The sequence below is a fragment of the Apostichopus japonicus genome, chromosome 3, assembly GCF_037975245.1.
Source record: "Apostichopus japonicus isolate 1M-3 chromosome 3, ASM3797524v1, whole genome shotgun sequence".
NCBI lineage: Eukaryota > Metazoa > Echinodermata > Holothuroidea > Aspidochirotida > Stichopodidae > Apostichopus > Apostichopus japonicus.
Genome location: NC_092563.1, coordinates 4,724,945 through 4,752,909, shown reverse-complemented (window position 1 = coordinate 4,752,909; position 27,965 = coordinate 4,724,945). Strand labels below are relative to the sequence as shown.

The 27,965-nt window shown below is 37.2% G+C and overlaps 1 protein-coding gene across 1 annotated transcript in view; it reads right to left on the bottom strand.

Moving 5' to 3' along the window:
• LOC139961023 (uncharacterized) overlaps window positions 1-20,033 on the bottom strand; it is a 55,958-nt gene extending 35,925 nt beyond the window's left edge. Inside the window, exons 1-9 of the mRNA XM_071959829.1 lie at window positions 19,616-20,033; window positions 17,275-17,433; window positions 14,262-14,334; window positions 11,697-11,805; window positions 4,776-4,947; window positions 3,572-3,644; window positions 2,700-2,886; window positions 1,008-1,250; window positions 356-488 (exon numbers count right to left, since the gene is read on the bottom strand). Coding sequence (XP_071815930.1) covers window positions 356-488; window positions 1,008-1,250; window positions 2,700-2,886; window positions 3,572-3,644; window positions 4,776-4,947; window positions 11,697-11,805; window positions 14,262-14,334; window positions 17,275-17,433; window positions 19,616-19,658 — 1,192 coding nt within the window. The 5' untranslated portion in view covers window positions 19,659-20,033. The remainder of the gene's footprint in view (window positions 1-355; window positions 489-1,007; window positions 1,251-2,699; window positions 2,887-3,571; window positions 3,645-4,775; window positions 4,948-11,696; window positions 11,806-14,261; window positions 14,335-17,274; window positions 17,434-19,615) is intronic.
• Between the last annotated feature and the right edge of the window lie 7,932 nt (window positions 20,034-27,965).

Sequence of the window (27,965 nt, the reverse complement as noted above, 5' to 3'; positions counted from 1 at the left end):
GAAATCGTGCTGATGTCATTTATGTGTTTTCTTAGATTGGGGGTGGGTGGGTGGAGGGGATGAGAGTAATTAACATGTCACAATTATGGAGAGTGTTAACAGTAACCTTATATCAACCTACTAAATGAAGAAAAGTTCGGGCTGGAATTTCGAAGTGAAATTATTAATTAACGACATGCTAAAGAGAACTTAGAATGAACGTTCAGCAAAATAAATTGATTGGAATTGAATTAAAACCAGTCAACTCAAGAATACATACCTGTACTTAAAAAATTTTATCTTTATTTTCATGTATTTTCATGTATTTTTTTTTATTTTCATGTATTTTGCTGCTCTTAATTGTAATGAAACTTACCAGGGTTCAATGGTCTCTCCACAGTAATAGTAGTAATGCCATCCTGAACTGTTGCCCCTAGCAACTGGGCATCATTGATACCACCTGCTGTGAAATTATCTGGGCAAGCACCCTGTGCGCTGTTGACTACGCACTGTTGAGAAACACATTCAGACAGACATAAGAGAAAGGTAAATTATACAAAACATTACCAAACAAGTATCACTTTTCACGATAAATAAATTTCAAAACAACTGAGCGTTAAAAAAGCAACATTGGTATTATATACAGAGATTATGGATCAGAGATATAACAAGAGTTATAAAAAAAATAAAAGATAATCCAAGCCGCCAACAAACTAAATATGGTCTGTGTTGTTGCATGGGTCAGTTATCCATCTTTCATCAACTTAAATTCACTGCTTATATATATAATAATTATAATTAGTATTTAGATGTCGTTAACAACAGTGTTTGAACAGCTCAGGTCCTTCAAGATAGAGAGAATAGTGCAGGCAATTAGTAACAGTGAGAATGAAGAATTATGTCGGCCAGGAAAGACTCTGCTTACTGTACTACTGCTGTCTATCACAATTTTTTTTTTTTTTTTGCTTTTAGGAGAATCTCTAGAGACCAAATTATTTCTTGGCTTAGCCTATAGTTTATGTATATACCTGACTTCGGGCACTCAGATGATAGTCCTCAGCTTGGGGTTCATTGGTACTAGGATCAACCCACACGACTGTTACATCTGATCCGACCATCTGGGTACTCGTCTCCGATCCGCTGATCCCGAATGCCATGTACTCATTCAATGCAACCCTCCCACTGAACTCCAAGGTTATCTTGTTGTTAGATTCATCAAGTTGCCACGACACTTGGTACGTATTATCAACAAGAACTACACAGTTATTCTCCTGTTTCAAGAATGAAAACATAATGGAGTGAGTAATTGGCCCTGCTGAAGCACAATTGAGCCTGGGGGGTGGGTGGTTATTTCACTTAAATTCACATGAACGGAACAAGACTCGCGACACATGCTCTTATTCTGGCACAGCAAATCATCTTTTGAGTGAAATGAATTGAAAATATGATAACATGGCTGACAGAGAAACACTAATGACGATACAATAAGCTAATAAATAATAATAATAATAAACCTAGACATCTATCCTACCAGATAAATCAGCTTTGGTAGTAAACTAGACTCTTACTAAATTGTGACAAAATACATTATTTAGTGTGAAAAAGAGAACTAGTTGTGTAAGACAGTGACACTATTTAATCTACTGCCTGTGTAGGTAAATGTATACAAGACTAGAGCTGGGCCTGACTAATAATTATTACAGAAGACTTATTCTTTATTCTATCTTTAATATTTCATTGCTAAATTTAAACTTCTCTGTCCCACCAACTCTATTTAACTTGTGTCGTCTGTTTCTTTTTGGTGTTAGTATATGCTTCTGAAGAAGATCTGGCTAGGATCGACACGCCAAACCTTCATTTGAAAATCCACCCTCTAGTAAGAATGCCGTTCATATTTTTTGCCCACTGCCTACTTCTTCACCATTCAAGGTTATTATTCTAGAACGTTAGTCTGTGTGTCACATAAACAAGCCTAGCGAAGGAAACGAGCGTGGAAAAGTCACTCTCACAGCTCAAATATCCCTTGACCTACCGCTAGAGCCTATTAAAACACCAGATGCTGTAATTTTTTATGGTCGTGGTATTGAAAGGCGCATTTTCAAATGTATACCTTCTATGTTGCGGAAACTTTATGTTACAAAACACAACCGGCTACTTTAGCATTCGTCTTCTTAGTCGTCGACATACATTAATGATATTTTCATCAAAATACTGCTGCACGGATTGTTACTTTGTCAAGAAAATCCAGTCATATAACACCTATACTTCGAGTGACTTTATTGGCTACCAATTTCCTTTTGAATCATCTACAAAATTCTGCTCATTGTTTTCATATCACTGAACAAAATGGCTCCAATCTACATCTCTGAGTTACTAGAGCTTTACTCACCATCACGGAACCTTCGTTCGAGCAACATGTTTCTCCTTCGGGAATAGAGATCCAGACACTCATGGGGTGATAGGTCTTTTGAGGTTGCTGCCCCTCATCTTTGGAATGCACTACCACTTAAACTGAAGTCGTGCACCAGCATTTTGACTTTCAAAGAACTCCTTAAAACTCATGCATGAAGCTTTCATTGATTTAGATTTAATTTAAGTTTTTCTGTTCTTTACCATACCTTTTTTTTTCTCTATTTTGCACCTTGAGCACCCCTCAGGGCAAATATGTGCGCATTATGAATCGCTATTATTATCATTATTATTATCTCAAAATTGCTCACCGTTTCTTGACTGAGTGGTATGAAAGGAGGAAGATTATCCCTGTCAGCATCAGTAATACGTATGTGTCCAAAGTCCTGTCTAGCAAGTTCACACCAAATCCCAATGAAATCAACATCAAACACGGTGAGGTCGTCCGGTAACGTAATCGTTAGGGTGATACCTCGAAAGGCCGGTAACCTTCGGTTTCTGAGGAACAACGTTAGAACACTTCTACAGTTCCGTTTTGAAGCATAAAAATATTGAGAAGAAACATGTGACTAAAAATTAAAAAATGCTTGAAAAGACAAAATAAGATGGTCTAATATTTGTTGTGTAATACATTTCGGTAGACAGGGTTTGCAATTTTTGTCTTTTTTGTTTGTTTTTTAGAACAACTTTGCAAAACAAGATAATCAGACCAGTAGATCTGGAGATTGAGCTGATGTTTATTGGCGAGACAAATTTAACTACATCACAGACGGCTTGAGATTTAATAAATTGACATAATTCTCCCAAACAGCTACAACCAAAAGTCTGTGTTCTGTTTGGAAGATAATCATTACAATGCATGGTTTTAATAACAAGGTGATTGACTAAGGTGATAGTCTAAATATGACAACATCATCATTTGTTTCTTTCATCAGACTTTCAAGAAACATCTTGAAGGAAGTACAAAATTTAAGGAACTGTAACTAACTTTTTTAAGAGTCAACTAGTACGTATCATACAGTATGCCTGACTAAAGTCATGATAGGTCAAATCGTTAAAACTTATGAGTTTCCCGGATTTTTAATAAAGATTTTGATATAATTTGCATCTGTTTTTTATATTAACAATTATCAGTAAAACAAAGTTTTTAAAAAAATTTTAAAAAAAGGAAAAGGAAACTCACATTTCCCCATTTTGATCTGCGACTCTACGATCACCCGAGTCTGGGGTTCCATCTCCAGTCCAAAAGTAGGCACCTGTAGAGTATTTAATTGAAAGGACCAAAATTTAAAAAAACAACTATTTGAACTAACCTGAAATATCATTTCTTGCATCAAATCCTGTTTTCGACCAATTTTAAAATTTAAAAAAACAACTATTTGAACTACCCTGAAATTGTAAGTACAAAACAAATATTGTTTCTTGCATCAAGTCCTGTTTCCATTGCTTTAAAAAGTCATCAACGTGTTTTTGATGGCACAACTGATTCTGGAATTTTGTGAGCAATTGTGATTTAATTGAAAGGACCAAAATTTAAAAAAAACAACTATTTGAACTACCCTGAAAGTGTAAGTTTAAAACAAATACTGTTTCTTGCATCAAATCCTGTTTTCATTGCTTTACAAATTCATCGAAGCGTCTTTGATGGCACAACTGATTTGGGTAAGCAATTGTGATCATTTCAAAACCTACTTTTGAAGGATGAAAGTGTTGCCAAACACTTGATAAATACTTTGAACTTTATGAAACTTGAGAAATAAATTCCAGTCTTCTGGCCATCCAAAGTAGGGTGGGTATAATAAATTTAAGGTTACTGACTAGAATGAATGCATGCAATATCATCAAAAATAATCATAAAAATGAAGGGTTTTTATATTCCGATAAAACTTGTTAATTAACTGAAATGTTTTGACCTCCACTGCAATATATAATCAAAAAGCTGCTTTCCTGCTGAATCTATAAAAAATTCAATACCATGAGTCTCATTCTGTTACTACAGAGCAATATTTTCAGGATGGTTCTGGTTGTCCCTCAGACAAACCAGGCCCAGTTACATTTTGGTGGTTCGAAAAGCAAATTTCGCTATCCGAAAACATGTACAAACGAACTAAACTGTAGCAAACTAACACTAAATGATCGAATGTACACTATAGGAAAGATGTGTAAAAAGAACACCAGCATTACAAGTGATATCAATTAATCACTTAAATACCTATTTGGTGGTATTTCATTAATTTTACAGCGCAATCTGCATCCTCCAGACAACCCTCCCGCAGCTGATTTCGGTTGTCCATATCACAGAAATTTGGTTGTCTCGGACGACTGGACTCGGCGATTAAAATTTGTTAGCTTTGCTTTCATAACAGTTCAAGTTTTGATCGACCTACCTGGACCACGTCCATCGTAATCCAAATTCACGAAGGTGAACTGTTTGATATTTTCAATGATGACGTCGTCAGCGTGGACGTTATGGACTCGTCGAGCAAACCCAAATTCTCCAAGGCTGTTCGGTTTCGGGGCGACGAATCCACTGGGGATGAGAACATACCCATAGTGCACCTGCAACAGTGAGACCAATGACACGCATAATAAGTTCAAGTGACTGGTTTAGGGGGAGTAAAAAGGAATATATTTGAACTCACCCAATTAAGTTAATAAGCTGGCATAGGTCGAAACGATTATTAAAACTGGAGTATCCGTGAATAAAAATTATCACAGTACCGAAAATCTCCATAGAAAAGAATAAATGGTACATAAAAGTTCCGTATTGATAAATCTCCGTAGAAAAGAATAAATGGTACATAAAGTTCTGTATCTAGATAAATCTCCATAGAAATAATAAAACGATGGATAAGAGTAATCCGAATGAAAAAGCGAAACAGTGAAATTTACGGCTGAGCTGAGTGATCGTACCAACGTAGGTGTTAACTCAGTGCTAGCGAGGCGGCGAGTGTGGTGAAACATAAGGAACAAATAAACTAAACGTAGAAACTTTGCTTCTACGATTCTTCCACGTTGTCGCGACGATTAAACAAAGCAAACGTTTGTTCAATGAATCTTGCTTCCGGAGAAACGTTGTAGCGACGATTCGGCCGAAAAATAAGGGGGGGTAACAGCCGTTGGCGAACCCGCTACACTGGTATTTAAATGCATCGAACTTATTAGTTTTTTAATTTCTAGAAGTATAAATTCAGCTAAGCTGGCAAGTAAAATGAAGTACTTTGACGTCTGCAATATATTACTGATATGTGGGGCATCATCACACACACTCACCCACACCCATACACACACACACCAAGCATCACAAACATCATCTTGTTAGATGTTATGGCTGTCAATAACAGACTTGTAGTACTCAAGTCTGTACCTGTGCTCGCGATTTTGTAATCATATTCAGAGCTTTGTACTCCCACTCTCAGAGTTTGTACTACCACTCTTGGAATTTTGTACTCACACTCTCGGAGTTTTTACTCCCACGTTGGTAATTTGTACTCCCACTCTTGGAGTTCGTACTCCCACTCTTAGAGTTTGAACTCACCTTTGGAGTTTTTGCTCACATTCTTGGAATTTGTACTCCCACTCTTGGAGTTTGTAGTCCCACTCTTGTACCCCAATTCTTGGAATTTGTATGCCCATCTTGGAGTTTGTACTCCCACTCTTGGAGCTTGTACTCCCAAACTTGGAGTTTGTACTCCCACTCTTAGAGTTTGTGCTTTCACTCTTGGAGTTTGTACTCATACTCTTTGGAATTTGTACTCCCACTCTTGAAGTTTGTACTCCCACTCTTTGAGTTTGTACTCCCACTCTTGTACCCCACTCTTGGAATTTGTACTCCCCTCTTGGAGTTTGTAATCCCACTCTTGGAGTTTGTACTCCCACACTTGGAGTTTGAACTCCCACTCTTAGAGTTTGAACTCCCACTCTTAGAGTGTGTACTTCCACTCTTGGAGTTTGTACTCATACTCTTTGGAATATATACTCCCACTCTTAAAGTTTGTACTCCCACTCTTTGAGTTTGTACTCCCACTCTTGTACCCCTACTCTTGGAATTTGTACTCACACTAAAAATAAAAAATACAACATGCTGGATCATTACAGTACACACTACAAAGCTTTTTTTTTTATAGTTTTATCAGTATTAAAACACCTTCTTTAGGTACCTTAAAATCAATTTCAAGCGGGTGAGTGACAGCCCAGCTATTCCCGTACCTTCGTATATGTATTGTTTAAGTATAAATATCAAGTTTTCATTGTTAAGTCACTTCCAAGATGTAACAATGGTAGTTACTAATCAGGTCCGGACTATAAATTAAATTCTTTCAACTGATGTTGATCTATCCTTTGGAATTTATACAGCATTGATGCATTTGGAATTAAGTGTCCTTAGTTTACAATGTTCTCTTTCCTTTAGAGTTTCAAAAACTCCATTGCTACATGATGATTTACATCAATATACAGTAAACAGATCTGCTCTTGCCAAATCTGCATTCACAAAAATATTCATCAAATTTAAAAAAAAATCATTATGTTGGCTAAGATGCTGTAGGGTACAGGTAGGTGGTTTAACCATTCTATGCTTTTCAACTTTCAGCAACTTTGTCCAACAATCGACTTCACCCCCACCAAAATATCCCTTTGATTGCCTTTATTGCACCATCTGTGTGTCACTGGAAAAAAAATGGACTATTCGTACCTCTGCAGCCCTCCATGTTGGTATTATAAGCCTTGGTAGTACAGTAAAAATTGTACCTCTATTTTTTGCTATCCATGGAGATAACAAAACACATTTTAAGACTCTCCAAACCTCCCCCTTCCACCCCATGCCCCAATTTCATTGCAGATGGACCCCTTCTGTGATTCTACCAACCCATGACAGACTCATTGCACTATGAGTGCATAAAAAAATCAAACCAAATCACCGTGCTGTCAGTCAGTCTATGGGCCCTGCCCCTATATGGACTGTAAACATAGTGTGTTGAAAGGTCAAATGATTACATAGAAAACAGACATGAATAATAATAATAATATCATTGGACCAATTAGCATGTACTGTAACAACAAACGCCATATTATGCTGATTAAAGTCTCAATACGTGTTTGCTTATAAATTTCAGAAAAACAAAATTCCGAAGCAGATTCAATGTTTCTTATTCTAAATGCACTCTGACCAGGTGGGTTTAATGGAGAAAAGCTTTCGCAATCGTAAAAAAGAAATTTATTTTCTGTTGCCTTTATGGCGCTAGCGATTTACCATAAAATCCCTGCGACCGCCAGTATCAGCATGTTCATTACACAAATGTAAACTACTCGTCTCGTCCACTTTTTTATCCAATTTCACGGAGGAAATGTCTGAAAACACCTGTTTATTCTTTGCAATGGAAGGAAATGACACAACTTTGCAAGGTATATCTGTAAGACTGAAAGAACGATACTATTCAAATATGGACCTAACACAGGCTAGCACACAGGCTAACAGGTCGTAAACAAAACAGAGCGATTTGATTGGCGAATGATCTGTTGGGTGGGGCTGGCAAACTTTGATTGAAGTTTGTACAATCTACCGACTCGTTAAAAAATCTGGCGAATTTTATTCCGCCTAAAATGTTTAACGACAGATAAATCAATAAAAATAATGATTATTAATATGAAAATTTGTATAGAACGGTGTTATTTTCACTGAGCTATTTAGGGCAGCAAGCTGGAAATGTCCAAGTGAAAATTTGGCAAACACACATTGAGACTAAAATATTTTCAAAAATTTATAAGATACAAAATTATTTCGTGAACAAAGCCGTGCCCTATCTACAAATGCAGAATCACCTGATTTCAGGTAAATAGAACAGGACGCACGTCACAGTTCAAGGTTGCAAGCTAATTCGTGAAAAAACAGCAGAGATACCCACCAATCTACATTGTCATTGATTTGGGTAAATTTCCCTAATATTTCCACGGTCCTTTGTATGCAACTATCCATGCATGAAAGCCAAGAGCTTTGAATAAACGCTCATCGAAGTTATAGTCACCATAAAGTGACTCAGAACTTGAGCTCTGAAAAATCTAACAATGAATTTCACAGAATATCAGAGCCAGGTTTCTGCATGGAAGATGTTAGCTCTACTGGCTCCAGCTAATGATAACAAACTTGCATTCAATTTTTAGCTTTTATCTATTGTCACAGATTTGCTTATTTGTTGAATATTTGGCAATTATGACGCCTTATTCTGATGCAGCAAATTCAACTTGGCTCACTAGGCATAAAATATTAGAGGAAGACAATATTATTGCAAGCATGTATATACTGTACAATTAATAGGGTACTCTGGTACAATATTCTATTCTGTATATAGGCTTCAATTATAATACAAAACTCAGCAAACCCGGACAAAATTTGTGCATATCGAAATCTGATCATCTATGACAATCTATGACAAACTTTTTCCCAAAAAAGCAAAGTAAAGTGTGTAGGTACCATGTTGTGCATGCTGTAATATGTTTTTTTTTTTTTGTCAGTTTCAATTCTTATATGCATACATAAATTTACACAGTAAAGCATATATCAAAGGTCTACTTTATCTGGCCAGTGTCACATATGTGCAGTAATGTTATCCTGAACGGATAAACAAACTTTTTCCCAAAAAAGCAAAGTAAAGTGTGTAGGTGATAATGTTTTGCATTCTGTGATATTGTTGTTTTTTTCAGTTTCAATTCTTATATATGCATACATAAATTTACACAGTAAAGCATATATCAAAGGTTTACAGGGACTAAGTTTATCTGGCCAGTGTCACATATGTGCAGAAAATGTTATCCTGAACGGGCAGATTTCTTTACAAGCGGATATAGATCATGTATATATAGCAGTCATTGCACACAGGAAACATATTAGTCTTTTATGCCAAAAGAGGAATGCAGAAAACCTTTGCTCAACCTTTCTACACATAATTAAAACAATAAATAATTCCCTGAATACAGGATTCAAGAGGCCTTTCAAGGCAAAGTTCATGACACCAACTGTGGGTATAATGGCCGAAAGATACAGTATGTCGACACAAAAGACAGGAAGCGGTGACTAATTAGTTTAAGGGAAATTCTGGTGGCTGAAGTTGATAGAAAAATGAGCTGGAAATTTGCAGCATCTTTAGGTCAAAAACACATGCAGACTTACAGCACTTTCCATGAGAAGATACAAATTTTTGAATTTTTGAAATAAATGAAGGCATCTGGCAAGAACAGAGGAAATGATGATATCACAACAATTCAGTTCAACATATTTTTTTTGTTTCCTTTTTTTCTGCCTTCTTTGTATTATATTAAACTAACTCATTCACATGGGGGGGGGGGATATTTCTACCAACAACAAATAAGGGTGCAGTTTTGAACTTTTGATGAACTTGTAAAACAGAGAAAATCCTTGATAGCAATGTAAACATTCCAAATGTGTCAGGTTTCATTGATAAATTAACAGGAAGAGGAAGTAAACCATTTGTTGGAGAACATTTACTATTTGATTGACAGATCACCCATTGTGATCAACTCCAGGGAAGACATGAGGGAATAAGTCTATGGAACGCGAAAGGGGAAAACTTATTTCATTGTCTAAACTAAGTTTGTTGTTGTCTAAACTAAAGTCGTTGCTGCTGTTTTACCATGCTGTTACGCAAACCCACGTTAATGTCTAAACTTACGTTGACGAAACTTACGTTGTCTATACTTACGCCAATTGTTGTCATCGGCGCTGTTCAATTGCTTAACAGAATGATGTTTTAAAAAAAAAATAGCTTCTCGCACAAAATTCAACTTGCGCTGCATACATGCTTATAACAGATATGCACATCGTTAATTAGGATATGTGGGTAGTCTAGACTGCTTAGAATTCTTTCCACTGTTGAGTCTTGTAGTAAAATTTCCAATATGGCTCTATAGTAGGCCTAGTAGTACGTACTATAGTTCGTAGTAGTGGCGCAGCTAGCCTCTGTATTATGCATTCTTCTGCGCTGGTGATGTTTGTTGAATTTCTTGCGAAATCCATGTTTTACATCACATGGTTGAGCAATTGTTGAACAGCGCCGATGGCAACAACGTAAGTTTAGACAACAACGTAAGTTTAGACATCAACGTGAGTTTGAGCAACAGCATGGTAAAACAGCAGCAACAACTTTAGTTTAGACAACAACAAACTTAGTAAAGACAACAAAATAAGTTTGCCCTTTGTGTGTTCCATATAAGTTAGTTAGGCAGTCAAAATAGGCTCAATTCAATCAGCACCATATCTTTAACATTGGGGATATCAACCAACAGTGTGGCATTTTTTGTTCTTTTCCATGTAAGCATGTGTCATATTTATCTGCCACTGGAATTTCCATTAAGTTCATTCACCAATTGTTGAACAAGATCTTTCAAAGGCTGTTCTTTATGGAACGCCAAACGGACATTATTCAGTAACTTTTTAAGTAAAATTTTTAATCGAGTGCTATAAATAGACATTCGGCTGCAGTAAATGTTGCCGCATAACGAGTAAGATTTACGTTAGTCCATGTTTGACGATAATATTGCTGCATAAGAATTGTTTTCTTTCTTGGTCATTATGTGAAGTCTGTAAATATTGCCGCATAATGCCAACAATTTTTCTTGAAGTCATTATGCGGCAGTTAAAGGGTGTGAAGACTCGTGCAAAAAGAAACGTCTACTGCCGGTAATCTGACCTAGTTTCGAATGAGGTGTAACAGAAGTGTTAGACACCACCATCGATCCCAGAAAATATACACAGCTTGCTTCCGTCAGTAATTAGACACTAGTATACAGTCAGTACATACAACTGCGGTCAATACCCACAGCACAGTGTACTAATGATACAGCGATGGACATCTCAGGTCCAGCTAAAGATAACAAGGTATCACGTTTCATTACTGTCTGCATTTTGTAGAGACACGAAAAAAACTTCACTTGCAAACAACGGAAGGTTAACTTTTTCAGATGGCCGCACATGGTTTGGGGCGAGTCTCCAATGCCTTTAAAACTGCATAATAAAGACAATATGATTTTTGTCCGAAATGGAGACCATTCTGTGACAGCTGGCCGACTGCCCAATAAAATTCAAGCCTTGGTCAGTATGCTACGTAAAAAGAACCTCACATAATGACTTGTAATTGTATTTCTCATTATGTGACACAAACTTTACTACTGTAGAAGGAGTAAAAGCTGCATACAAAGTTACTAAATGATGTCCGTTTTGGCATTCCATACTTCTCACCATAAAAGGAGAGAGAACAGTAGCAAGTAGCAGTGGCAGGGCAGGCAGGTATACTCACCTCTAACGACACATCCCAAACGGCTATCCAAGTCAGGTTGTTTAGTTTTACATTCACTGGTAACGATAGGTATATATCTCTGCTAATGTATGCCCCTAAGTTGATTTCTCTGTGAAAATTCATACCGAGAAAGTGCAATTCAAACAACAAACATATTAATTGACAATTTTTGCTAGCGATTTAATTTTCAAACAAAATAATGGATTCACTTTTGTCTAATTTTACGTTCACTTACAGTACAGTACAATCCCAGCAAATGTCACAATATCCTTGCCAACATGTTTCATTCTGTTGCCATGGTTGTTTGTAAGTGAGTGACCCTAGATTTTGCTCCAAAAAAAAAGGGGTTAAGAACAAAAATCAAGCGTCAGTTGCCAGCCCATGTTAATATTTGCATAGGAGTCTAACTCTGTAAATTGCTCAGCATTAATAATTACAAGACAGTTAGGCAGCAGAGCAAGACAAAGCAAGTTTACATTAAAAGATTCACAGTTCCTTTCAAAGGAAAGTGACAACAACAAAAAACCAAAATGGTACAAATTTATACAACACCAGCTGTGCTGAGTAACCGAGATGGTAGTACTTTCTTTTTCAATAATTTGCATCTATAGCGACGTTTGAGGATTGGCTCATATTTTGCCAAGTTATAACAGAACGAACTAATTAATCAAGAGAAAATTTTGCAAAATCCAAAATTGATAAAGGTCTTTGCATTTGTGTAAAAATAATTTCCAGGATTATTATGTATTCATTTTTGACAATGCTGTATTTTAAGTGCCTGATAAATTCCCTAAACTGTACATTAAAAAATTATATTTGATTCAAGAGGATCAAATGTATGCTGAGGAACAAATTAAGTAGATTGATTAACTTCCATAGTAACAATCTTAAGTGATTATCACAAGCCCCCGAATTCAAAATATTTTAGTGCTGACATCACACATAGCAACAACTATATATACATGCACTCCCTAACTCAGCCGTTGAAGTTTTACTTTGGAAAATATTGAAAAGGAAAAATCTATTATTGCATTATTCATGATAATAGGAATGTTGAAATACCAACAGGTTTGAATTGCTTGTTTTGGTGACGTGAATGCATTTGACCTTTTTCACTTGATATTCAGTTGTTTGTTTAGTTTTTGCACTACAGGCTTACTGTACAGTAGCAAAACTAATGTCTGCCTATAGACATTTATTTTTGGATAGTTGAGGTGGCATGATTGCTGAGGGGAATGTTGAAATTCAATTAGCACATATGGTGGTGGTTCATTTAACTTTTAACCGAGATATGAATCAACAATCATTGGATCAATTCAGACCGTTTGATTTAAAAAAGAATATATCATATCAGCAGTATTTCATCTATCAAATGTCATCAGGACTGTGAAGTTGTTTTATAGGTTCAAACTTAAAGGAAAACTTTCCCTAAGGTGGGAAAAATATCCTTGTGCATTTCTCAGGTGGCATGATGACAAGGAAAGACACTTCAACCACCATTGTTATTGCTACGGTGGGAAAAACAGTGAATATAGGGCCAAATGCCCCCATCCCAACCACCCAACAGGTCTTTTCTCTTTTTCATCAATTTGAAGAATTTGATAGATTTGAAACCTGCCAAGTGACCCAACTGTGATCCATATGAACCAGACAGACTGTGAACAAGGGGCCACTTCCCCGAAAAGAAAGTAGCCCCAGGTCCTGAATTGGAAACCTTACAAATTGTCCCTGTTCCCACATGAGCAATGTAGCGAGCCCTTATATGCCTCATATATGCTGATATATGCTGATTGTATAGATAAATGAAGAGTTAGTATTTAATGATACCAATATGATATTTCATGATCACTCTGATACATTCATGAGGTTATCTATAGATGCTACCATGTATTTCCTGAGAAAGGTTGATCTACAAGTTCATGTGATTATAAAAAATCTGACCAGTGATGAATTCATCAATGATGCATGAAGTCTGAGATTCTGGCAAAATTTGTCTGTTTAAAGCCCCAATCGCGTAATACGTACGATACGACATGATAGGATGCTAAAAAAAAGAATTGGAACTGTGTAGTTATGCGAGACTGTTCACACTTCATGCGATATGTGATAAAAAACATTGAAGAAATGTTTTACTTTTGTTGTGCGATAAATGTGTCCTGCACTCTCAATGTCTTTCAGATCAAGTTTTTCCAAATCAGAATCTTGCTATGCAGCATGAATTTAAAGATCTGGTTTTCTAATTTGGTTTAGTATGCGTTTGCAGAGTAAGAGTACAACCTCAGTTGCACTGTAAGTCGATTCTTTTTTTGCAAGCCCAAATAATTTACTTCTTTTTAAAAAATATTTGGTATAATTTTGGTTCAAAGACAAGCTGTACACTGTGGATAAGCATATATACTTTGGCAGCCCGAAGAAGGTCTTGTTAATTAATGCCACCGACTAACCCTGGCAGTCAATGTTTCATGATACTAAAGAAAGAAGGGCTGTCCTCATGGTCACTAGGGTTTTACACCATCACCAAGCACCACCACCAGTCAAAAACACCAGTCAACACCATTCACTCACTGTCCCCTCTCATCAGATAAAAGGAATCCTGTACCATCTGGTTCGTCCGAACTACCGGCAAGAAAACGAGCATCTATATCGTGCAAAAAGACATGACCGATAGGCCTACATTTAATCATGCTTCTTGGTAAAGTCATATATGTACATGTTGAATTTAAAATACAAACAGCAAGTGATAAAAACCTACATCAATCAGAAGGTAACTGTTAGTAGCTCAGTAGACCTATCGTAATGACACATCAAAATCAACTGAGCACTGACAAAGCATGATCGATGTACAAAACAGAGTTTTGTGAGATTTATGATATAAGTGCAGAGATGCCAACCTCTTGACACCAAAAAAACAGACTGAATATCCTAAAAAATCAGATTTTGGAGAGAAAAATCAGATTTTCACAAAAACTCGACACTTATACCACTGGCCTGTTGGCCCCGGGCCAGTAAAATGTCAGAAAAATGTTTTACTGGTAAGAACTGAGAAGTAAAATGTTTGCTTTTTCATTGACATTTAATGAGCAAATTGTAAAGCAGCCGATTCCGCGTATTTCCGGCCCATGTAGGCTCGTTGTTCAACGTGTTTGTCGGGGTTTGGGGGATTACTTGTACATGTTTCTATGCGATTTTGCTTCCTTTAAAAAATATTAATATTTTTTTTTTTTTTTTTTGGAAAGATGAAAAATCATATTTTCAAGAGGCAATATCGAGGTATCGTATTTCACTTGTTTTATAGTACTAAATACGATAAAATCGTACTGGTTGGCATCTCTGTACGTGTGTTCAACTTGATCATATAGTCAATATCAGATGTATAACAACAGCTCTGTGAACAAAAGGAAATATAATATGAATTCCAAATTCTGAGTCACCTTTTCATCAATTGTGTAACTTGTCAACTGATCAAATTAACAATCATGGACTACTTCCAGGAATCAGGGAATTTAATTAAGTGTTCATAATTTTGTGTTAGCATTTTCAAAGGCACTGATTTGTTTCTTCTCTCATTTGAATATTATTACAGTTGCTGCATTGAAACCTGCTATGTACATCTTAACATCTGTATGTATAGCAATTTTGACCGTTTTGTGATGCATTTTGTGATGCGAATACTGGATAAATGATTCCCTAAAGTTGAATTGATGTAGAGAATCAACAGGGACATTTAAGATCCAACATTGATCAAGTACTTGGTAAAAGTTTGGAATTGTTCAATTTGTTATAAATGTTCAAATGTTTGTGATAGATTTCTGTTAAAGTTGCTTGAATTTATTTTTGGCTTCAAGTTGCACTGTAGATCATGTTTGTGAGAAGAACCAGAACTGCAGCTAGCTGTCCCATTATATATGAGTTTGAGTTAATACGACCGTGGCAGGTCGATTACATAATCAAAAAACTTTCCTAGCTATAGCGTGCTATAATTAGAGCCAACAAAGCAGATCTTTAAACTGCCATTCCTTTAATATTGCATAGTCATCCCATGGGTCAAAATAGTCCTTTTTGTGATAATCTTCCAAATCTCCTTATATTGTGAGGTCAACTTAAGAACAATAATCCTGAGGAACAAAACTTACTGTATATCTCTCTTACTGTGTACGTCACTGTATTTATGAAGAAAAGTAATCAAAATTTTGTAACAAATATTTGTACTAACAATGTAAATCCAGGGCATCTGAGCTATGTTAATTAACGTCTAATATGGTGTCGGTATGTGGCACGGGATGGGAGCAGTATGATGCATATTTCTAGCATATTTTTGTACCTTTTAAATTTTAGGCCTTTTCAGAGAGAGAATTTGCTTGACTTCTCATTGTCAAGGATATAATATGTGACTTTGAGACTATCATATTTCATAGAAGACATTGGAGTTAAATGGTGAACTTTCTACCAAGGAAGTGTAGGGATGCAAGGGAACAGCCAATGTTTGGGGCCGTAAAAAGATATGCTGTATTGGCACAAAATATGCTAGATATTCAAAAATGGTCCTTTTGGTCAAAATTCTTAAACTGTGTTTTTACAACCTTTGAGGAAATTTTCCCCACTGGGACATTCAGTCATCTTGTGTGTTCCTTAAAAATGTCTAAGAACAATTTGGAGAGTATAAAGACCTCCAGGAAAGTACTTTTTGAAAACTGCTAGCAAATATACTCTAGCCAGTGGCATCACCAGACTTTTCAGTCTGGGGGGCACAGGGGGGACACCAGCATTTGATGGGAGGCACTTAGGTGGATACGGATCGCCGTCCTGGGGGAGGGGTCTAAGGGGATGGGGTTCCCCCTCCCCTTTGGAAAATTTTCGCATACGGAGGATGGGCTAGATGCAAAATGCTGCCACATTTGATGCTAAATTCGATCTGAAGGTATCTCCAGAAATTGCTATTTTTGAGGTAATGATTTTAACAATGCACAGAATTTTGCAGAGGATATGAACCACATGCTGTTGATATTATGTCTAACCCTATCAATAGAACCTACATTTGTTGAATTAATGTGTGCATGACCCCCGACTCCTTTCTTGTCCTTCTCGTTTTCTCCCATTATCTATTAAGATGTAACAGGTTCCAGCATCGCTATTGGCTGACACATTCAATGTAAATATCGACACCGGGTTACGACTTCGATACCCGACGGTCAAGGATAAACTTTTTCATTTTTTCACAACTCATTTGAAGAAAATACGAATTACTGTGCTTCTTTGTCCTTATGAAAAACCAACTCAGATGATGGGCGTTGAATATAACAAAATATATATATTTTTTTTTACCAACCCAAATCTCAGATGGGGGGGCACTCGGGGGGCACTAGGCGACGCCACTGACTATAGCATGCTATAATTTGGGGCCTATATACTGACTACCTGACTAATGTCACAAATTGATTAGGTTGGAAGTTAAAAAGATAAGGAAACGTGTACTAAGAGAAGTTCCACCTGCACCCACTGATGTTTGAAGTCTCTGGACCGAATGGAATTACAACAACAAAAATAATCCAAATTTGCAGGTCTATACAAGAAAACTTACCTCTTCCATTACTGTTACCATCAAAGGTGAAACTCTTGATGAAAATTTGAAAGTTATCCACAGCATAGATGGTCCCTAATATTTCTGTTTGAGCAGCATTATTTGGCATGAAATCCCCAATCTCTCTACCATAGTACTGGCAATTCACTAAACAGAAACCTTCGGCCAAAAAAAAAACAAACAAATAAATTGAGAGAGAGACACAGATATGATCAAGTATTAATAGGCCTACCATTCCCATTGCTGACATAGAGTGTAACAAAAATAATCAGCTTCATTTCTGTATGGAGCTTATTCTTTCATCTTATATACAAAGTGTAAATTATTTCCCAATAACATTTTGCTGCAAAATGATAAAAGTAACATTTAACATAAATTAGTGAGTTAATTGAAAATGCTTAAATGATCTTAAGGATGCTACAATTATAAAATTTGAAAGAAAATTTTGCATTGCTCACATACAGTATGATAGTATGTTATTCACTATTTTAGGTCAAAATGTCAAATTGATCAAATAAATATGTCATCAATTTAACAGATTTTCTACAATATTTAAATTTGCAAATTCCTTATTGAGTGAGTTAAAGTTGATTTTGCAGAAAATTGTTGAAATGTGAAGCAAATGGCAAGATAAGATAAGATTCACTTTATTAAACCCATTTCGGGTAATTAAATGCTCGATGTACAGAATAAGATGGATATAACATTAAAATACAGCACATGGAAAATGACTCACATAAAACAATAAGACAATAAAATTACAAAGTCCAACAATGCAAGACTAAGTATGACAAAAACAGTGAAGGTGTAACCAGAGGGCAAGAACACTAGCGATTGTAATTTTGATTATGGATTCTGATGCACTGTGGGACGAATGAGGAGAGGTGACGATTGGTTTTGGCTGTCGGCAGCCTCATCCTCCCGCTCCGAGGAATCACTGCATTCTGAAATTGTCCATGCAGTGGACAATGCAAGTGAGTATCTAGATGTAATGATAATAATAGTAACTTGGTAATATTTATAAAGCGCATAATCAGCAAAGCTGCTCAAAGTGCTTTACAAATGTAAAACCTAAAAAGAAATAGTAAAAAAAAACTAAATATTAAATATAGAACCAATAAGGCATTAAATGTAAATAGGCCTAAAGCAACACTATAAAAAACACCTGTGCTAACTGATAATAAGAAAAAAACCTAAACGCATAGTACAAAACATATTCAGAAGTAAGTAAATAGTAAAATAGTTTTAAAAAAAAGAATACAAAAAAGATTAAATCATAGTCAATGTTTAAATATAAATAAGTATGAGAAAGTATAGTACAGTAAGACAATTATTGTAAAAGCCTAAAACAGATAGTAATAAACACCCAATACTAAACGATAATAAATAGAACACTAAACGTAGTAAAAAAAAAAATTGTTTAAATGTTACAAATTAATTAGTTAATAGTTCCAAACGTAGTATTTATGCATATTACAAGTTAAAACACATTCAATTACACAGTGAAAGTGAGTCTAAAATAATAATTTTTCAAAGCAGTTTTAAAAGTGGTAAGAGAATTTCATACACGCACAGAGTAATATGTCGTAAACCGTCGTTTAATTGTTAATAATGTTAGTTTGTCTAATTTCGATGAGTAATCAATTGGACAATTTCTGCGGTATGTCGAAATAATGGTGAATAATTGAAAAATGAAATATATTTGAGCAATTCCTGATTAAATTGTGGGCACATATTTTATCATTTTGATGGCATGTACCTAAAGGGTTTATACATAAAAATATGATATGATCTGTAACAGCCACAAGACAACTTCCTAAAATAGTTAAGTTTGGTGTCAATGTTGACAACTGACTAGACAGCCTGTACACAAAGTTCCACTAACATAATTATGTTACCTTGTATCACTGCCCCGTCCCACATACCCCTCCTCTCAGCCTCTCTTCACACTATTCCCAGGTTTCTTCAGTTAGCAGTTGGGTCCTTATACAAGTTATTTCAGGAATTTATTCATGATGTGAAACATTTATAATGACTAACTCACTTACATATTTTCCGTGAACTGTGATACATGGAGCATATTCGACTTATCAGGATATCAATTCATTACAACCAGGGAGCTGCGTAATGGAGTAGCAACTCCCTGGTACAATAAAAAGCTACTGCATAGAAAGCCTACCATATATCACATAAAGTAGAATGTAGGCTGAAAACAGATGAACTAAGAAGAATGAACATGTGTCAACAGTGCTGTTTGAAAACCGAGTTAATTAGGGTTAGCAGCCACCTTTGTATGTAACTTATATAGAAAACGTTGCAAAATCACGTTAGCTATACTCACAAAGTTGTAAAACCAAGCACACTGCTCCATACTGCTCTGTCATCTTTAAATAAAATTCCGACTCGGTCGCAGGCAACAGTTCCGAACTTTAGTCGACCAATTGAAGTAGGCCTAACTTAGGCTTTTCGTGTGTGTACTGGGAGTGGACTTTGTTACTGGCGGTCACCATAGGTTATCGCGGTGTAAAAATAATAACTAAACGTATGGTTTTCCACTTAGCCTATTCACTGGCCTTGGTGAGTGTTGCCCACCGCCAAATATTGAAAGTTGAGCCTACTTCTACTACTAGAAAATAAGTCGAAACCTTCAATAACAACTGTAAAACGATACTGTTTGTTAACAAATATTTTCGTTATCTGGTATGGCAGCATGTATGGTGGTACATCTCTCGTGCATAAGATTGTGCGATTGGCAGAAGACCAGGCCGTTCATGCATGACTAGTTTCTTTCAACAAAAAAACCGTCGTATCGCTCGCATGGTCATTGTCCTGAAGTAGTTCAAGGGCATAGAGTTTATCTATATATAGAATTCAATGACTGGGCCATATGGGTGGGTTCGATAGGGGCCATAAAATCAAAAGGCATAAAAGAAGGAAATTATCAAACAAAACAAAAGTGACATATGTTAGAAAAACTGTAATAAGAATATCTTGAAACAATCAGTTTCTTCTATACGATACCACTATGTGGCCTATCGTACGAACGTGTTATGAAACTACATAAACTACCCTAAAGGGTCTTTATTTTATTATAATTAGCGCCTGTTAGGTTTCATAGGACGTTCCAGCAATCGGCAGAGTTCGTAAGCCTAATGATATACTCCGTTATTTGCTTCCCATTCCGCAGAATGAAGAATAACTTGAATCTCATTTAACCTAATACGTATGCGTACGTGTTTTCAAAAATTTCATCAGGCAAAACATTCCCACATGTGCATCGATCGATCATTTATCGACTCGGATCGATACCGCACGGACGCGTAGCATTCTAATTTTTATTTTCAATTTTTACTTCTTCATATGCACTTAATTCTGTACACAGTTTGTGAGTGAACCATCCAAAAATTTGATACGCGCATGGCTACTATAAGGCCTACAATATTTTTTAGAGATGTGCTAGCTGTGGTAGAAATATAAGAATTAAACAAAACGAGGTGATCCGCCGTATCGAAAGTTTCATGCAATGATAGAAGCAAGCGTGCAGTAAATTTTAGCGGCTCGAGCAAGTCTCGTTTCAGCTTGAGAAAGTTAAGAGGTGGAATTGGTGGCGTGAGTTTCGAGGCCGTATTTATCAAATTTGAGGGCGTCCTTCAATTTCTAATAGAGCATTATGTACAAACGACGAAAACGAGCGACCGTGTATGTAGAAAACTACAATTGCTTGCCTACCCATCCGGTACAAAACGAGTGACCATTTCTAAGCTTTCACTTTCTAGCATATTTGTGGCAATATTGATGATGTTGAAAAAGACCGTTCAATATATATTTTGAAATGATCATTACATTTCGACGTCTGTTTTGATATATAATCATTTCAAATTGTTACAACGTTTTTCTCCAAAAAGTGAACTTTAAGCATACAACTGTGATATTGTAAGGATGTACGACTGCAGGATATTTTCTATTTTAAATTACATTCAGTTTTGAACTGGGTGTAGAAATAGGATAATAATGCTTAAATACATTATCGGATTTTCTTTCAACTTTGATTCTTAGCTAATGATCCCATGGAAAACAATATCAGGTGAAATATATGTTATATGAAATGACAAGGATGTTGAAAAAGGCTATAGGCCTATTTTGTAATCGGATTTAGCAAACTAAAAGGAGGACACCATTGTCTATTACAAACATAACATTTAAGCCTAAGGTTAAACACAAGCTCTTAAAGTAGCGTAACGTCACTTCCCTGTCTGGTGGGGCAGTCTTTAAAGATGGGGTTGGCAAAAAAGTCTTGACATAAAGATGACAATGGAGAAGATATTAAAGTGCCCGTGGCACAGTGGTACCGTTTATTCAGACCTCCGTCTGCTTACTTGGTTCATTAAATGTTCTTACACTTGTCCTTGCGTTACGCAGAACGTAAATGTTAACGCGGCGTCTAAACGCAGCGTAGAACACGGCACTAAACGCAACGCCCAATGCGGCGTCCAACGCGGCGCCACACACAGCGTATAAAGCAACGTGCAACGCGGCGCCCAACGCAGTGCATAACGCAACGTACAACGCGGCACTAAACGCAAACGCCCAACGCAGCGTCAAACGCAACGTCCAACGCGGCGCCACACGCAGCGTTTAACACAACGTATAACGCGGCGATAGACGGAACGCCAAACGCAGCGTCTAAATATGAAAACAAATTCAACGCTACAGAGTTAACTTAACAGTGTCTGCAATGCCGTTAAACCGATGTAAATATAATGAGAACCAACCGATGGACTAAATGACAGTAACGTATCTTTCTGATAGCTGACCTAGGATATTCACTAATGTTCCTAATTACGGATTAACTGAAATATATCCAATCACATCAGAACACTGATCTCTTCTAAAGTACACACAGTGTCACGCAGTTCAGAGCGCTACTAAATAACGAAAAATGATAACAATATTTATATTTGTATTTTTCTGTAGATGGTTATATGTATTTACTGTTTTTTTCTTTTTATTGTTTTATGGCATTGTATTTTCTTGATTGTAAAGCGCACAAATGCATCGCGCGTAGTGTGCTATATAAGATTTTATTTACATTTACATTTACAATCGGTCAATAACGTTACTCCTAAATAACTGGGCGTAATCTCCCTCGGTGCAATAGCGCAGTTTGCTAACAATTAATACAACCCACAAATGTATCCAATAATATTCTGAGCGCTTACAATATCTACGAACAGTCATACACGGTGCTGTGGTATTAGAAACCTACTAATTTTGATAATAGTAAATGATACAGTGGCGTAGGAAGGTACTTTTGAGTGGGGGGAGGGGGGCTGAAGACTGATGGCCGGCCTGGGGGAGGGGTCTAAGGGGGGAGGGGTCTAAGGGGAGGGGGTGTCCCATTTGCATTTCCAGGTAGCCTCAGATGCAATTTGGTGCAATATAGCACACTTCAACACCCACTCCATTTTGAAAACTTAATTTTGTATTTTCACCAGGCCTTAGATGCAATTTGGTGCTCCAAATGAGATTTTTTTCTCATTTGGAAATGAAAAAGGGGTTTTCTGACTTGCGAAGCGGGGGGGGGGGGGGGGCGGAATGATACTTCCGCCCCTCCACATTTTTAACTGGGAGGCTGGCGCCCCCCTAGCCCCCCGGTTCCTACGCCCTTGAAATGATATGATAACGTACCGTACGTAGACGTCTTGAGAGATTTTGTCAAAGAGTCCCACGCTGCACGTACCATCAGTTCCTTGTATACTAGCCTGAATAATGGCTTAAGTTTACGCGCGTTAGAATGTTCTACTTCAAAGAACACCGCCTCAGAGTTGCAGTCACCAGACTTCCGGAGACCGAGAGGCCAGGTGCACGATTGCTTACGTCATAGTATACAACTTAGGAGGATAACGGGGATTTCCCAGCAAAGAATTATAACATTACTTAAACAGTTAATACAGCTTAAAGAATAGCTTTCAAAGCTTAAATACTACGCAAGTTCAGTTACACACCTGCCACCTTAGTTCCTATTGCGTCCTCACATTTACTTACTTCAAACTTACTATTACTTTAAACAAATTCTCCTACGTTAGAATAACACGGCTACCACTCTCGTTATCTTAAAACAATAACACAGAAATATTAACATACTTTACATTACAAACATATTTACAAAATTATATATACAACTGGCTCGGTTCCACGCGTCGTTCCTCTGGAATCTTTCAACCACGACATTGATTCGTCCATCTGGGAATACGTTAGTGGTCACCCTTTGTTCCAACTTGCTATCGTGTTCCACTTCAACTTTATCCTCTCCTATAATGGACAGAGCCGATCAAGGGGGTTGCCGGTTTGACTGTTTGGCCAGTGGGTTGGTGAGAACGGGGAAGTTTTCTGGCAATTGTTTCTCCTCGCCGTTGTCGTTCGTGGTGTAGGCGGAGGGGACGGGCGTATGGAAAGCCGTTTTAACATTTACCTCGCAATTCGACTTAAGTCGAATACATTTCACTTAAGTGGAATTCAATTTCACTTAAGCAGAATACTATTTAACTTAAGTGGAATTCTATTTCACTTAAGTGGAATTCTATTTCACTTAAGTGGAATACCATTCCACTTAAGCTTTATTGTATTTTACTTAAGCTGAATTCATCAACTTGTCACTGCATTTTACTTAAGCTAAATTCTATTTCACTTAAGTGGAATTGCATTCCACTTAAGTGGAATTGTATTCCACTTAAGTGGAAATGCATTTCACTTAAGTGGAATTGTATTCTACTTAAGTGGAATACAATTCCACTTAAGTGGAATGTCCTGTCTATTTCACTTAAGTGGAATACAATTCCACTTAAGTGGAAATGCATTCCACTTAAGTGAAATGTGATTGGATAGTCTATTTCACTTAAGTGGAATGTGATTGGCTAGTCTATTCCACTTAAGTGGAATGTGATTGGCTAGTACATTTACCGCCAAACTTTGCCCATGCCTTTGCGCGCCATTATAAACAACTTGCCGCGATACGTGTACGTACGTACGTGGTGTCGATATGTGCACAATGAATATCGGCTGTCCATCGGGATCCAGCTAGCACTTAACATCCGTGCAAGGTGTGTACGTACGTACCTGACCTGGTACCTGACGAATACCATTACCAAAATAAAGCCATGGCAAATACATTATAAGTGGTTGGAGCCACAGCCGAAAACGCATTGACAAGGGCAAGAAAACGTTTTACTTTTTGTGGATTTGGGGTTTTGGATGGAATCTTTTATTTCGTCAAAAGTTTCACTATCTAAAAAGCTACGAATTCTGCCTATATTACCTAAACAAGATGTAAGTCGCCTCTGTTGTGCATCATACTGATTGTTCCCCTGTGCAAGTGAGGAAACAACACTTCGAATTGTGTCTCTAACAACAACAATTATTTGATCGCATTCCAGCAATGTTAGATGTGAATGATAAGCCGTAGCCATGATGTACACGTGCAACGAGGATCGACTAAATCATCATATGTGATGAGCAATTGAATGCGTTACGACGAACAATACCCTAAATTGTATTTATATGTAAGCCACATATCAACATTTCCACTTAAATGGAATTGTATTTTACTTAAGCAGAATAGAATTCCACTTAAGTGAAATTGACGCCCAAAAGATGTTATTCCACTTAAGTGAAATTGTATTCCACTTAAGTGGAATACAATTCCACTTAAGTGGAAATGCATTCCACTTAAGTGGAATTGTATTTCACTTAAGTGGAAATGCATTCCACTTAAGTGGAATTGTATTCCACTTAAGTGGAATAGATGGGCTATTTAGCTTAAGTGGAATACAATTCCACTTAAGTGGAAATGTATTCCACTTAAGTGAAATACAATTCCACTTAAGTGGAATGCAATTCCACTTAAGTGGAATTCATTTCCACTTAAGTGAAATAGAAATGTCCATTTCTACTTAAGTGAAATTGAATTCCACTTAAGTGAAATTGAATTCCACTTAAGTGGAATACATTTCACTTAAGTGGAATTCCATTTCACTTAAGTAGAATGTATTCCACTTAAGTAGAATGTATTCCACCTAAGTCGAATTGCGAGGTAAATGTTAAAACGGCTTGCCATACGGGCGATCTTTGCCCTCCCTCTTGTCCTTCCCGTCATTCGGTCCACCAATGTCATTGACCGGAGATCCAAGTAGGGAATCCAGTGATGTCCATGAATTTTCCCTCCTCTTAACCTTCGGAGGTGTCTTAAAGCCGTTGCTTTCCGTTTTCTTGATCCATGTCTCGGTTCCACTTCGCAAGTTTCGGTGGTAACAGTGCAAGGATCTTTCGGTTTGGCATTCTCGGTGTGTCGGCTGGCAGTGTGACGTGTGATGTCGAATCTCCTGTCAGAAGAATAATCACAATGCTGGCAATAGAACTGTCGTCGAGGTCTCTCGTGCTTCTCCTTGTAATGGTTTAAAGGTCGACCCTCTTTGAGAACTTCTTACTGCAACCTGTACAATAGTACTGAACCTCGAACTTATCTTTTTCCATTTTCTGAAAAAGAAAAAGAAATAAAAGAACATTAGGATAACCTTGACATTGTGGAGACTATCTTGGTTTCCATCTCCGGCTCTCGTTTTAGGATCCATAGAGGGGGATCGTCACCCGTATAAGCTTTCAATCGGTCGTGATGTACCACTTTTGGTCGCATTCTTGGCCCCAGCTTAACACGATAGAGTACGTCAGTGGTTGCTTGAGTACTTTCCTGGTCCTACCCAGGGTCTCTGCACTTTAGGGGATATGCCTTTCTTCCTGCTAGTATTTAGGAGCCATATCAGATCTCCGTCCTGATAGGTATGACAAAAGGCTCTCCTGTCATGTAATCTCTTCTGTTTGTCACTCGCCATCTTGAGATGTTTCCTTGCATTTTCATGTATACTGTCCCAAAGACTTTATTTCTATGTACTGGCCTCAATCGCCGTTCGAGTTCCTGGACGTACTGGTTAAGCGATTTTGTCGTCTCATCAGGTGTCTTCGGAAAGTGAAATTGTAACGGTAGTATGACATGTCACCCTAGCAAAAGTTCAGCGGGGAAATACCCTGTACTCTCGTGCTCGGCTGATCTGTATGTCATCATAATAAAGGGAAGCCAGGAATCCCAGTCTTTTTGATTCTCGCTTACGACCTCAGACAGCATCGCCTCCAGCGTCCTGTTAAATCTTGCCACCATCCCGTCTCCATTTCTCTACTCAGCCTCGTCAGCAAGAGTCATGGAGGCTGCAGTAGTCAACAAATAACTGCAATCTACAACCTAGTAATATCCAGCAAACAGTTTGATTTTCCACCAAGTCATAGCACTGCAGATCTTCTCACTATCCTGTCTCAGAATTGATACTACTTACTGGACAAATACCAAACAGTACGTGCAGGGGGTAGTTAGCTTCCAAAAAAAGGGGGGGGGGCACAACATCAGGGCACTTTCTCATTCCACAACCACCGCGTTATGCTATAAACCGACACACACCGGTCATATCATGATGTGTTAGTATCAATGTTATAATGGTGCACGTGACTCTATCAACCTACATCTGTACTTCTGTCCATCCATATTTAGAACTTTCCCAAAAATTCCTCCTGTGTTCATTCCTTGAACAAGTCTTTAACAACCTTGGTTAAGTCCTTAGCATGTACAGACTAAAAATAAATAATTAAAATAAAATATTAAAATTAACCAAGGTTTAAGATATCCACAAGACAGTTCTTCATCAAAGGGGCACATTTTATTTGCCAGTAGATCACATTTGCTATATAAGTTGGAAAATAAGTGGGGGCACGTTCAGTTCAGTTAATATATTTCGCATATACATAGACATACAAAAACAGTGCAGTAATGGTATATACAGGATACTAAAAAGAAGCATACTTTATCAAAGCTAGTAACCCTAAAGAAAAAGAAAGAAAATAACAGAACAAAGTAAGAAAGAAAAACAAAATGTACCAAACAAAATTGACAATAATATCAATCACGGTACTTGAAGTTAGATAACTCTTTAGTTGATACCTAAATGAAGCACATGATTCGAATGTCTAATACCAGATGGGGGATTATTCCATATTTGATAACAGTAATTGTTTAGCAGACACTTTCCATGTTTAGAGCGGTGTCTAGGGGAAAAGAATAGTACATTTGTTCTCGTGATGTTGGAATATCTGACCCAAATCTTGGGTTTACAATATTTCGAAAGACACGACGCAGTGCATTGTTAACGTATTTGTAAGCAAAAGTACTCATTTTGAAAATATGAACATCTTGCAGAGTACATGTAGGAAAACGTCAGTGGTTGAGCGTGATCGTTTTAAGGATTCTATTTTGTAGAACTTGTAAAGGCTTTATAAACGGCTTTAGAACGTGCCCCCATTGCCCACGGCTCCTACCCCCCCCCCCCCCCCGAGTATGTGTAGTGGCTTTAGACATCAACGGTGTCATTGACCAAGTTGGCACCAAGGGCTCCTAGCGAAACTCAACTTTTAAGGAGTTTCTGGTAAACTGCAAGCATACATGGCTGCAAAGCTATTTAAATCAACCTGCATGCATGGATGCAGGGTTATTTATCTATTACAGATCCATTCAAGTATAGTCCTGTCTGGTGAATCATCAGCCTGGAGGCATCTAGTCCTCCATCAATGCCTCCGGCGTATCACAAGGCTCAATA